The sequence below is a fragment of the Cebus imitator genome, unplaced genomic scaffold (assembly GCF_001604975.1).
Source record: "Cebus imitator isolate Cc_AM_T3 unplaced genomic scaffold, Cebus_imitator-1.0 Scaffold179, whole genome shotgun sequence".
NCBI classification, from domain to species: Eukaryota; Metazoa; Chordata; class Mammalia; order Primates; family Cebidae; genus Cebus; species Cebus imitator.
Window position 1 is genome coordinate 1,619,227 of NW_016107494.1, and position 13,565 is coordinate 1,632,791.

At 52.1% G+C, this 13,565-nt stretch overlaps 1 protein-coding gene across 5 annotated transcripts in view; it reads right to left on the minus strand.

The window, feature by feature from the left end:
- Nucleotides 1–8,080, minus strand: part of SLC6A12 (solute carrier family 6 member 12) — a 26,882-nt gene extending 18,802 nt beyond the window's left edge. Inside the window, exons 1-3 of one of the 5 annotated variants that reach the window (XM_017545400.2) lie at nucleotides 7,093–7,283; nucleotides 5,621–5,705; nucleotides 3,388–3,658 (exon numbers count right to left, since the gene is read on the minus strand). In XM_017545400.2, the coding sequence (XP_017400889.1) occupies nucleotides 3,388–3,601 (214 nt within the window). In that variant the 5' untranslated portion in view covers nucleotides 3,602–3,658; nucleotides 5,621–5,705; nucleotides 7,093–7,283. Of the gene's footprint in view, nucleotides 1–3,387; nucleotides 4,082–4,746; nucleotides 4,827–5,620; nucleotides 5,706–7,092; nucleotides 7,284–7,494 lie in introns of those variants that run through there. The other 4 variants (XM_017545399.2, XM_037744572.1, XM_017545398.2 and 1 more) reach the window with 4 other exon arrangements.
- Nucleotides 8,081–13,565: the final 5,485 nt, after the last annotated feature.

Sequence of the window (13,565 nt, forward strand, 5' to 3'; positions counted from 1 at the left end):
ATCTTGGCTCACTGCAACCTCCATCTCCCGAGTTCAAGCCATTCTCCTGCCTCAGCCTCCAGAGTGGCTGGGATTATAGGTGCGTGCCACCATGCCCAGCTAATTTTTTGTGTATTTAGTAGAGATGGGGTTTCACCATGTCAGCCAGGCTGGTCTTGAACTCCTGACCTCGTGATTCACCCACCTCAACCTCCCAAAGTGCTGGGATAACAGGCGTGAGCCACCGCGCCCAGCTCACCATCCTATTTTTAATCTCCCTTCTGACACCTCTCAAAAGCCCAACTCAGTTTCCTCCTATTTGCGTTCAGTTGTGAGTGTTAGGCAGATACAGGAATGGTCTGATCTCAACCCTACCCAGAATGAGAAAGACCTTGGAAGGAAAATTAATGAAATCTTAGGTGGAAATTCTAATATATACACTATTTATTTTCTTAGTGTGCTTTACAAATCTAGGCAATAGATTATTTTTGGAATAAACACGTCTTCTGTATAACTTGATATGTTTATTAAACTTTTGGTACATTTTAGGGAAAAACAAACAAAAACACCTCAGGAGCATTATTTTCCCACTAAAAATTTTCAGGGTGTCTGTTGCCTCTACCCCATTCTGATCTGACCTGGGCTTCCAGCAGAGAAGGCCACCATGTGATTAGGTGCCGACCTGCAGGTGCCAGATGGAGGCCAGACCTAACAGACATCCAGCAGTCTGGACCTTCAGGGGGCAAATGAAGAGGTTGGTTCTGGATCATGTATAGGGCCTCCTCTACCCTTGGCTTTCTCCTTGGGTTTCTAGAAGGCTAACACTGCCAACACCCTCCCCTCAAATGACCTTATCAACACCTGGCTTTGGCAGACTGCCCTGGTTCATGTCTCCTTGGTGTCAGCCCAGGCTATGGGCATGGGCAGCCCAATGGTGTCCCACAGGGACAGGGTGCACTGAAGCCTGTGGCTGGCTGAAGTGCCTCTAAGTTGTGCCTTAACGTTGCTATGTGCTCTTCCCTGAAGCACTCACAACCGGACAATGGGAATCTCCTAAAGTTCTCTTTTGTGGTGAACGATTTCTTAAGGACGATCTAGTTCCGCGGCCACCCTCTTTTTCACAACCAAAGACCTCATGAGACCGATAGTTTCATTACTCTTTTTGTCTCTTTTGAAATATTTTTCGCTACAGAACTATGTTTACTAATTAATAATTAATAAATTTCCCTCCATATATTAATACAAATCCTATTTAACTGCCAATCAGGCCTGATGGTCAGCTCGATATAAACTTTATTATCACTGTGAGTTAGCACAGTTCAGTCTAAAGCAAGAAAATATAAGACATTTGAACCAGTCTGTGACATCCTGTTTTGACAACTATCCATCATTAGATTGTTGGAAATGAGAAAATGCATTCCTGACCCTTCTTTACTACCTTCCTAGACCGCCAAGGACCAGTGACTCCAGATCAGGACCCCCCAGACTCATTTGGCCCCCTCATGTTGAAGATGAAAGAAAGGGTGTGTTTCCCAAGAGTTAGGCTGGGACGGAGGTATCCCAGCTCCGACCTTCCATGATGTTACCAGGGATGCTTATCTCTCTCTCCACCCCGCCCCACAGCCAGGACGGAGACCACAGCCATAGCAGAAGCCAGCGGCAGGACAGAGGCAGGGTGGGCGCTCGATGCTGGGGGCCCTGCCTCCCAAGCCCTAGTGCTCTCTCCCTCCCAGATGGCTGGGCGAGGACTGCACCATGACACAGGAACCAGCCAGCCTGGCTCCAAGACCCTCTGCGGTCCTGGGCAAATCCTCCTCCACCAAAGGAGGGCTCGGCCTGGGCCACCTCCAGCTCCAACCCCAACATCCTCTATGCCATGAAATGGTGGCCCTGGTTGAAGAACGGTATCACCGCCCTGCCCCTTCATCCTGCTCCCCTGACTTTCTGGGTCAGCCTCCCTTCTCCGCCTCAGCATCATAGACTGAGCCAGCCCAAGTAAGCCCACTGCCATTTCTTAGAAGTCATCAGTTCAAGCAGCTTGTGATGATAACCATAAGCTTTAAAACACATAGCAAGATACATAGTAGACGCTCCGTAAATATTGGCCAGATTTAATATAAATAGTGTTTAGGAGGATTTTCTGAACAATGGTTATCTCTAAATGTGAGTGTTCCTTTCTACCTTCCTGAAATGTTTCCAATATTTGCAATAAACATATACCATTTCCGCAAGAAGAATAAAGGTGATTTCAAAAGCAAAAGATGAATCTGACCACTCACAAAGGACTGCACATCGAGTGATTCTATTCCTATGAAATATCCCTAATAGGGACCCGTAAAGGCAGGCAGCACATCTGTCTTTATGTTGCCAAGGGCTGGCAGGGACAGGGAATGAGGAGCGACTGCTAATGAATACAGGATTTCTTTTGGGGATGGTGAAAATGTTCTAAATGGGTGCACAGTTCTGTGATTACACTAAAAACCACGAATTGTACACTTAGAAAAAGGAATCTGGCCCCTCCCCACCAAGACCCTGCTAATTTTTACACCCAGTGCTGAAAAATAATAAAATCATGTTTCTTTAATTTGAAAAAAACTCAAAGGCAAGATATTCCTCCGAGCAAAATTGTTTCAGTGGCTCCCATCTCACTCAGAGCAGAGCCTGAGTGGCCCCTGCGACCTCTCTGGCCTCACCCCATTATTCTCTCCTCTCATTCCGCCACATCTGCCCCGCGCTGCTCCTCAGACAGGCCTGCTCCTCCGCCCCCAGGACTCCGGCACTTGCTGCTCCCTCTGTCAGGAGTGTTCTCCATCCAGGATCCATCCACGGCACTTACGCCTTCCCCTCCTTCAAGTCTGCTGAAATGTCACCTTCCCCTCTGCACACCCAGCGTTCCCTATCCCTCTTCCCTGCTTCACACCTCACCCCTCCACTCGCCACCATTTGCCATAGGCCATGCTGAACTGCTTGTCTGCGATCTGCCACGGACACAGGACAAGCCCTCAGAATCCCTCCGCGGCGTGTAGCACACAGAATGCGTTCTGTTCTGCACCTAGTACCGGGTCTGGCACATGATGGGCCTGCAACCATATTCGTGAATGAATGACTGAATTCTATCAGCAACCGACCTTTACGTAGTCATAAAGGAGCTTGTTAAAAACCAGAATTTCTTGGTCCTGCCCATTGCCTAATTTCATCTTCACCGTGGTCCTGGGAGGCATTGTCCCCATTTCACAGAGGAGGATGCTGAGGCTAGTGGTGGAGCTGGAAGCAAACTCAAGTCCTCCAACTCCAAAATTGCCCTCCTTTTATAAGCCACACTGCCCAGGAAGGAGGGCCCTGGTAGGCACTGCCCAGCTGCCAGGGCACACAGCTCTCCCCACCACGCCTACCTCAAAGTGAACTCACCACCTCCATTTTTGTAGCAGAGATAGGGGAACCTCCAGACATTGCCCAGCCCAATGATCTCCCCGGCCACTGACAGCACAAACTCCATCTTGTTGTTCCAGTGGCCCCGCTCCTTCACCTGGTCCTCGTCTTCCGGGTCCAACTTCTCTCCCTCCTCGGGGACCCAGGAGACCGCAGGAGGCCCATGCTCGTGGACTGCCACTTTCCCATCCATGGCCGCCTGGTGGATCAGGAGGCCCCGCTTGGTGGGCAGGATGACGAGGGCCAAGGCCTGGTGGGAAGAGAAGAAACCAGCTGTAAAAGCCGACGTGCCCCCGCCAGCCACGCTTCCCCATCCAGGTCTCTGCTGTCAGCATATTGCTGCCCTTCTTCCTAAGTGCTCCATGGCATCTACCCCAGTCACCCTTCAGTCTCACAACTCGCAGAGCAAATAAGGAGCAAATCTTCGTTTTCTGAGTTTGCAGATGAGGAAGTCCAGGCCTTGACAGATGAAGTGACTTGCCCAAGACCCCTCAGGAGTGGACTGTGAAGAAATGCAGGCCTGGACTTGTTATTCTGTGTCTAGTCACCTGCCCAGCCGGCCCGTCGGCCCAGGTCCTTGGGCCGCTGAGTGACCTCAGCCTAGCTTCTGGCCTCCGGGCCAGAAGGGATCAAAGGCTGTGGAGGTAGCAAGGGTCAAAGGGCAGGTGTGGCCAAAGTGACTGCAGGGCTCTCTCCTAGCCAGCTGTGTGTTAAGGTGATCGATCAACTCGGAGTAAACAGGGGAGCCAGCAGCTCTGGGCAGCTGATTGGGAGGAAAGGAGAAGGTGGGGCCTCTGAACAAGGCCGGATGACAACCAGGATTGGCACCAGGGGCAGGTGTAAGCCTTCGACGGAGCCCCAGCTCCTCTTCTCTCAGTTGCATCTCTGTCCTGAGTAAAAGGACTCTGTCCTGAGAAAAACTGGGGGCCCTGGAGTCACCAGACCAGTTCTTGCTTGGCTGGCAATCATCTCCGGATGACCCCCAAGATGACCAAATGACTGACCCCTCAAGAAGGAGGCCCAGCAGTGGCTGCTCGTCTCAGCGGGTCACTGCCCTTCCCTTCTCCCTGCCCTCCTAGAAAGCCCAAAGCTCCTTAGCCCTCCAGAAAAACGACATGGGCCATTCTCAGTTCTACTCTCTGTCCCTTGGCCTGCTTGTCAGCTGCCAGGAGATAAAGCCAGTATGTCAGGGTGTATCTCCAATCTGTGTTTGCCTTCTCCTCCCTCTCATATACACAAACAATTGCCCTGAGGCCAGCTCTGCCTTTATTCCCAGGGAATTGCCAAGAGGAGTTACCCCAGACTGTGGAGGGGAGCACCCATCCCACAGCCCCTCACCTCTGAGGGGCACTGGGGGAATCAAAGTGACTGGGCCTGCCAATGCTCCATGCTTCTCCAGGGCTCTAGGGAAGCACAGGGACTCTTTTTATTAAGGAAGAGTCTGTGTTTATTTGTTGGTCCTTTTATCCCAGGCAACAGCCCAAGCCCAAGTCAGTTAGAAAGGCGTGGGCAGGAGCCATTTGAGGTTATGGAAATTTTTGAAGGTGACTTGGAGGGTGCAGGTTATCCCAGGAATGGAAAAGCATGTCAGAGTGAAATTCTGGTATTGAGACCTACTCATGGCAAGCTCAGCCCAGGAGGGAGGATGAGGATAGCCACCCAGTGGAAATCAAAGACCACGAGGCTCTGATATAAGGGAGAAGGCAAGGGAAAGCGGGGAGGAAAGAGAGCTTCTAGGTCCGGAGTATGCGAGCAGACCCATGGGGGCTTTGGGCACCGGAGCCTTGGGTTGAAAGAATGGGGAGTTTGGCTCCAGGGGGGCAGTTGGTAACAGCTGAACCCAAATGTGGATGTTGCTACAGAATTAGGACCAAGGCACCCTGGGAAATGACCCCAGAATCATCACCAAACAAATTCACCAACTAGTGAGTGAGCTTGAAAACACTGATGTAAAAGCACCAGACAGGAAACCCAAGTTCTAATCCAGATCTAACTGTTCGTAACAATAGGTTAACATCTGAGTAAGCACTGTGTTAAAAGCAGGCACTCTTTGTATGCATTATTGAAGTGCGACCTCGTCAGAATCTTTAAAGTAGGTATTACTATTAGCTCCATTTTATGTGCGAGGAAGTGAAGCTCCAAGAGATTAAGAACTGTGCCTGGCACCTGCAGGGGCTAGGGACCCTGTTCTCAAATGCCAGAATAAACTTACCGAGACAGTGAGTAGAGAAGCCGGGTCTCTAACTTGCTGTGTGACCTCAGGCAGATCACACCTCCTCTCTGAACTTTAAGTCTCCCTGGAAGAGAGAATGACCGCTGCTCAACAGGCATTTTTGAAGGGTGAGGGGCTAAAAATGAGACTGGATAAAGAGAAGGAGAACTGACTGCCTTTGCTCGCCAGGCCATAGGGTTGCTCATCTCAGGGCCAGCCCCACGCACAGGGGCCCCTAGGGCAGTGGTCAGAAATGAGCCTTACGGTTCCCAGACCATAGGCAGCTACTGCAGGACCAAGGTGACCTCAAGAGTCGGAGGAGTGGAGACTTGCTGGGGAGAAGGAGTGAATGAAAGGAAAGCTGGAGGGGAGCAGGGGCAGGGAAGCAAACCACAGCACCCAGTTTGGGCCCACGATTTGGGTTTTGTCAGAAACAGTGGATGAGAGAAAAGAGAACATGAACTGATGAACTGACACTGACACGTGGTTTTTTAAAAAATAAAAGGTAATTTGGGAGGAGTGTAACTTATGTTTGAGAATGGAAATCCAGAATGGCAGAATGAAAGCAAGAGCAAGTGAAAAGGGAAGCTGGCCCCGAACCATGGTAAGTCAAGGGGAAACAGGCTTAGACTGCAGCAAGAGGGATTTAAGTTAGACTCAAGGAAGAAATGGCCCAGAGGATGTTAGACACCGAAACAAGCTGTACCAGCTTCTCCTTTCTGGGCTACTTTTAAAAGGCGAAGGACTGCCCACCCCCTCTGTGCCCTTCCACCTCCAGCTTCAGCTGGCTGCCTCTCCAGCCCCTCGCGTCTCCTCCCCAGGCAGCCCCACTACTTTGCTAAGCTGGTGCAGAGGGTGAGGGATGGGGAACAGGCCTCATCATACTTCAGTGCCCTCCAGAAGCAAACACATCAATTCCCACACTGGGCTTGGTGCTGCCAAGAGGAAACCTTCAAGAGACTAGAAAGTCCAAAGTTAACTCTGTTTTCAGGAGCTGAGAATGTAGCCAGAGGACCGGGTGGGCTAGCAGAGGAGCAGACAAGACCAGAAATGCTGCTACCCATGTGCTGCTGGGGTCCCAGCTCCGTCCCCTTTGCTCCCCAGTCCAGCATAGAAACAGCTCAGCCCCTGCACCTGGGGCAGGGGGATGGGACACCCCAGCCCCTGCTTCAGCCCACACCCACATACCAACGCCCCTTCCCGTACACATACTGGTACCATTGCCCGTCACGTCCCTTTGCACACACATACCTGTGTGCACGGCACCAAAACCTGGCTCCGTCTGTAGTCCTTCACACCCCGTGAGCTCTTTGTCTCAGCTGGTGGCGGCCCAAAACTCCCTCAGTGCCCCCCTCAGGCACAAGCACACCCATGCCACCCACCACCCAAAGCCAAGACAGCTTCCTCCTGGGAGACGCCTGGCATCCAGTTCATCATGCTCAGCCGGTAGGCGGAGGGCAGGAGCCCCTCACCTGTGATCATCCATTGCAGTTCCTGGGCCCTGAGGAATGCCCTGAGGTTTCTGCTGTCCACTCTTCCTTCCGCCTCACTGGGCACCGTCTGCTCCCCCTCCCTTCAGTCAGATGACCACCCCTGCTTTCACCCACTGCTGTGACCAGCTCCCCATCAGTGGACTTTCCTGCTCCACAGGCTAATCTCTGAGTGCTCCCACGCTGGATGGGGTGGAGCTAGGGGGCACCCCTTGTCCTGAGTCACGAGCGTCAGACTGGCCCTCTGGCCTGAGATTATTGCAGGTCCTGCCTCCTGCCGCAGACACGCACAGTTCCACAGAGTCTCCAGGGCTCTCCCTCCAGCCCGTCTGAGCAGCAGTGGGAGACTGCGAAGACCCAGCCAGCCCTCCACTTCCTGCTCACCTCAGTGCCCCGCACTGGCTCCTGTGGTCAGCTCAGCTGCGGGCATCAGGTCTCCAGGAGAGTCCCAGGGCAGCTGCTTACGGGAAACCCAAGAGAGCCGGGACCTGAAAGAGAAACTGTCCTTCACATTCACGCTTTGTCGTGTTCCTCCCAGTGCAGAATCCCATCCGACTTCTCCAGGGACTCCCAGACAGAAAGAAGCTGTGTGTGTGTGTGTGTATACACGTATTAGGAAGTGAAGGGACAGAGAAATACCAGGAGCAACAGGAGGGACTGAGGCCAAACGTTTGTGAACCAAGATTACAACATCCAACCTCAGGAAGTCAAGTCCTCTGTCCCCAGCACTCCCACCCCCGTCCCACTCCCACTGTGAACACACTGCCTCCAGACGGGGGTCCTCCAGTGGGCATGGTCCCATGATGACACCTCCAGAGCTGGGCTGAGCTGCTCCCTTGGGCAGGGGAAGGGGCTCAGAGACTCACACCCTGACCTCATCTTCCCTCTTCCTTCCCCTTGCCATTCACCCTTCCCCCTTTTCCCCTGTCCCCCTCCAGAACCATCTCCTTCCTGAGGAAGAGGAGATGGGGGTGTGCAGGGCAGAGTACAGCCCTCTCTTACCAGAGACTCCAGGCTGGAAACTGACAACTTGGGAAGGGAGTCGACCTCACTGACGAGGGCAAGGGAGGAGGGTGAATCACATGCTGGACTTTTCCACCAAGTACCTGCCTTCTGTGGCTTCCAGGCAAGGCTTGGGACCTTCACAACCACTACCCATATCCTTGGGATTTTCCTAGAGAAAGCACCCAGAGCATACCTCAAGAAGCAATGTAGAGAGGACCCAGGCTTGGGGCCAGAGACAGACCTGAGTTTCTCTTCCTCCTCTATAATGTATCAGCCACGACAGCTAGGCAAGGGTCAGCCTCGGTTTCCCAGTCTGTCAAAGGTAGGTAACAATGCAATAACTACTTTGCGGGTTGCTGTGAGGGTCCTGGGATATATATCACAGGTGCTTGAGGGGAGGTGTGGGTGTTGGTTGTGGGTCCTCTGGAAGCAGAGGCTGGGATGGTGTGGGGTCTGGTCCCAGGCCGCTCTGGTCACTTCACAGCACCAGGCAGCAAACTAGGGTTTGTCTGGAGTGGCCTGGCAGCTATCAGTGGGGAAGGGTGATTTTTTAATACATGTACCCTATGCTATGAGCCCAGTGAGCTCCTCCAGAACAGTGTCCTCATCACTGTCCCTGAGCATGCCCACCTGGTGCTGGGTACAGCACTGTCCCACCGCTCTTCATTCAGACTAGCTGGTCCCTCCTTCAAGACAAAGGAGATGCTTCTTCAGCTCCAGGCAGTGTGAAGGCAGCGGAAGTTGTGGGGAGAAAGGGAAATTTCCTTTTACATGTGCTTCCTCTTTGTATTTTAGAACTTCCCAGCAGGGGTGGGTGTGAAGTGAGAATATCAGTCTGTAGTTTTCCATCAAGCACCCCCACTATCTCAGGCCCCTCTCAGCATCTCCTGTGGGGTTCCACATGAAGAGGAAGGCAGAGCAGATCTCAGTTCTCAGACCCATTGCCTCTGTGAAGCCAGAAGCCAGGCTGGGGGTCAGCTGTGGGACAGTAGGACATGGCCCAGCCAGAATCCATACTTGAGCTACCCCGGTGTTCAAGTGTGACCTGTCCCTGCATGTCAGGTCCTCTGTGGATTGACTACAGAGCTTGCAGAGGGGACATCCAAGTCCATGAGATCACCTAGCTGCTGCTACTCCAGAACACAAGCCTCTCCATAAAGAAGAGAAAGAGGGGAGAGGATCAGTCTGGCCAGGAGGGTGAATTTCCTTGTGGATTACCTCAAAAATTATATTTCGTGCCTACAGTGTGACATGCTTTCTGTAAGGATGAGCTTCAAGAGCCCAGCAGTCTGTCACCTCTACTCCACCTTGTAAGAGGACAGCTGCCTGGTTGGCCTGACCCAGTGAGTGCAGTTGGACTTTCCCCAAAAAGAGCTACCTGGTCCCTTCCTGTTTTTATCTGACTGCCTCTGGCCTTAGTCCCACCATCTTCATGTTGAGCCCTTCCTTACTCAAGTTCACCCCAATTCTCTTAGCCCCCAAGATCCACTTGGTATTCAGACCAGTTAGTAAATTCCTGAGGCCAGAGATCCTCATCTTTGCAAATGATAGGCATCCTGGAAAGCCTAGCTGAGACCGGGCTATTTCCACACTGAGGAGAGTGAGGATGACAGGTGGCTAGGTGAATGTATTACCTGGCTGCAGTAGGAACCACTGGACACCACAGAATGTTCTCCCCACACTCATCTTCTAGCCCCAAGCATACTTTTAGAGGACCTGGAATAGGGCTTATTTCCTGAGCATCTAACTCAGACAAAGAGTTTTACATGTTACCTCATTTTATCACCTTAAGAATCTTGAAATGTCAAAATTATTAGCTCCATTTTACAGACAGAAGACAGGTGAACGAATAGAAGATAAGTGATTTGTCCTAAAGCCACGCATAAGCAAATGATGGTGCTGGGATTTGAACCTGGGCCTCTTCGCTCCAAAAATCTATGCTTGTTTCACTGTAGCATACTGTTCCCCTGACCATGAATATCTATAGGGCAGGGATCTCATTTCATAATTCTTTATTTCTGCCTCTATCATATAATATAATGCTGCCTTAGAATAGGCATTCAGTGCTTATTGGATGGAGGTTGGATGGATGGATGGATGGATGGATGATGCATGGATGGATGGATGGATGATGGATGGATGGATGGATGGATGATGCATGGATGGATGGATGGATGATGGATGGATGGATGGATGGATGGATGATGCATGAATGGATGGATGGATGGATGGAGGATGGATGGATGGATGGATGGATGGAGGATGGATGGATGGATGGATGGATGGAGGATGGATGGATGGATGGATGGATGGAGGATGGATGGATGNATGGATGGATGGATGATGGATGGATGGATGGATAGATGGATAGATGGATGGAGGATGGATGGATGAATGGATGGATGGTGGATGGATGGATGGATAGATGGATGGATGGATGGAGGATGGATGGATGGAGGATGGATGGATGGAGGATGGAGGATGAATGGATGAATGGAGGGATGGATGGATGGATGAATGGATGAATGGTGGATGATGGATGGATGGATGGATGGGTGGATGATGGATGGATGGATGATGGATGGATGGAGGAGGGATGGATAGATGGATGTTGGAAGATGGATGGATGGAGGATGGATGGATGCAACTTGAAGGGGGAAAAATGATTACAGTTTTCCCAGAATCAGAAGGCCTGGATGACTCAGGTCCTGCTTGTCTTGGACAATGCTGCTATGCAGAGCAGCACCCTTAGGCCACAGGAAACAGGGTTATTTTAGGACTACCTCTCCCTTGCCTCCTAGTAAAAATGCTTAGCTCAATAAATGTGTGATCTCCTTCCTGGAGGTCAGTGTAACCTAGTCTGAGACTGGGGACCGCAAGGATGTCTCTAAACTCTTCTGTGATGCTGACAGCCCCATGTGGTGGGGCTGGGGCTACGGGAAATAGGATGGATCTGCCTGAATGTGTCCCCAGGGCAGCTGTCCCTATAGCATCTGCTGGAGTCTAACAACACTGACGTGAGTTGTACTATTCCTGTTTTATGGAGGAGAAAACTAAGGATCAGAGAGGTTAACTTGCCCAAGGTCACACAGTTAGTAGTAAAAGGTACAGGATCCAAGCCAGGCCTGTAAGCCCCTCTAAAGAAGCATGCTCAGCTGGCTGTGGTGTCTCTGAGTTTGCACATGTGCACATGTCTCTGAGACTGCAGAGGGGCCGTGCCTGCATGCTTGTGTATGGATCTGAGACCTAGGTGTCCATGTGGCAAGAGCTGAGGCCCCACACAGCCTAGTGGGCTCAGTGCCTAACAAGCTGCTTCCCCACAGACCTGGGTGGAGTCTGCAACTCTCCTGCTACCTCTGCTTCTGCTCTCCCTTTTCAGCTGCCTCCAGGCTCTCACTGCCATCCTTTCTTCTCTAACAGGTGTGGTCTCCAGATAAGAGAAGGCTCCCTTCCTTCAGGGTCTTCTCTTCTGGGAACTGCAAGATACAGGGCCCACCCTTCCAGTCTGGGAAAGCAGGTGGCACTGACTCAGCAGCCCTCTGCCCCATGACCATCTCTTCAGTCCCATTGGCTAAAGCCGAGGTACTCCTGCTTCCTCCCCTCAACCCTGACCCCTGACTCAAGGCAGCAGCATTCTCACGTCTCTGTCTGCCAGCCTCACCTGTGCTGTTACAGCCTCACCCCTCAACCACCTCTAGTGTGATGAGCTCACATCATGTGGCACCAAGTGACTCCAAGGATCTCACACCCATTACCTCCTTTGAGCACGACAGCAAACCTGTTTGTAGAAGGAGTGCATAGCATTATCTGTAACTGCAAAGCAAAGAACCTTAATTCCAAGTGACTGCACAAAGACACACAGCAAGTTCTGGAACCACACCTCCTGATTCTTATGCTAATAGGTGACTTTCCCACCATGTTCTGCCATCAGGAAGCTCCTAGGTGTGACTCGGATCACCATTACTGCATATCAACCTTCCCGCTGAGGCTGGTAGTTCTGGCAACTTTGGTCAGATGGATGGGTAGAGAGACAGGCATTTCACCCGTAGAACCCAACCTCCACATGAGGTCCTGCCCTACCCCAGCCACTATTTTCCACAGCTCTTTGCTCTTTGTATCTGTCACTTGTTGTTTAAGAAATTATATCTGTTTTTGCTCCTGGCGTATTACGAGCACAGCACAGCACCACGCAGGAGGTGTTCTGTCAATAGTGTCCGATGGTGGAGCTGCCGGGCTGGGAGCACCTCGAGTTCCGGCCTGCCTCTCCAGCAGATGTATTTCTCCCCTAGTAAGACTGAGATTGAGCCCAGCACCCTCAGGGAATGCCTAAGCAGTCTTTCTCCAGGAAGGGGCAGCCAGGGCTGACACACAGTAGGACTGCTGTCGTTAATCTTCACCAACTCTTCCAATGATAAAAAGTCAAAAATTGAAGACTAGAAAATATTTTAGCTCATTTTTCCACTAATGGACATGTGAAAAGCTAAGATCACCCAGGGAAGCCTGTGCACCCTTAGACTGCAGCTCTAAGGATCATAGGACACGCCAGGGGCAGCACCAGGAGACCCATCTGAACAAAGGTGGGCACATGGGCAGATGCCCAAGCCTGTGCATAGGCACGGAGAGATGTAGCTGTGTGTTCAGCCACTTCCAAAACCACACACACAGCAACAGCCAGAAATACATGGGCCCCAGCTCCATGCCCATACACAGAGGTAAGGCTGCAGAGACACACCTGTGGGACCCTCAGGAGGTCCCCCATCCCCACTGATCCTGAGGGGGGAGGGACTTCCTTCCACCTGGATCCTCTTTGCAGCCTCACCCTCACCCTAAGAGCTCCTCCCTGCAGATCAGGCCCTGACAAGTAGATCTGTGGCCATGGTAGTACCACCCCCTTGTGGCCGCATCTGGTGTCTCCTATCCTCAGAAGAGCAAACCGGTGCTGAGGAAGTGGCATCCCTCTGCTGGCTGAGCCAGGAGTGCCCTCCTCTGCCAAGGCTGCCCGCACCGGCCACCTTGGGGGCTGCAGTCATAGCTGGTCCTCTCTCACGTCCCCCACACCCGGCCTTGATGGGCACACACAGGCACAGTTTTGGCCGCTGGGGGCAGGCAAGGACAGAGCAGGGAAAGTGGGCAGGAAGAAGCTGCCACCAGCCTTTCCCTTTCCTTTGGCTAGGACTCAGGTCTCCTTCATGTGTCCCTCAATTTCCTTTCTCATTCCACAGGGCAAAGGAGAAGGAAGGAAGCTGGGGACGCATGGAGAGAGGCGGGGCAGCCTCCTCTGGTCCAGATGCCTGATGATGGAGGCTCTCAGCCTGGACCCACTACCCGCAGCCCCCATCACTGTGCTGAGTGGGCCCCAGGAAGAACTCAGTGGCGGAGAGCAGGATGAGGAGGGACAGTGTCCTAAAGCCACAACTGTAACATGGGGAAGGGTCAAGGCAGACAGGCAG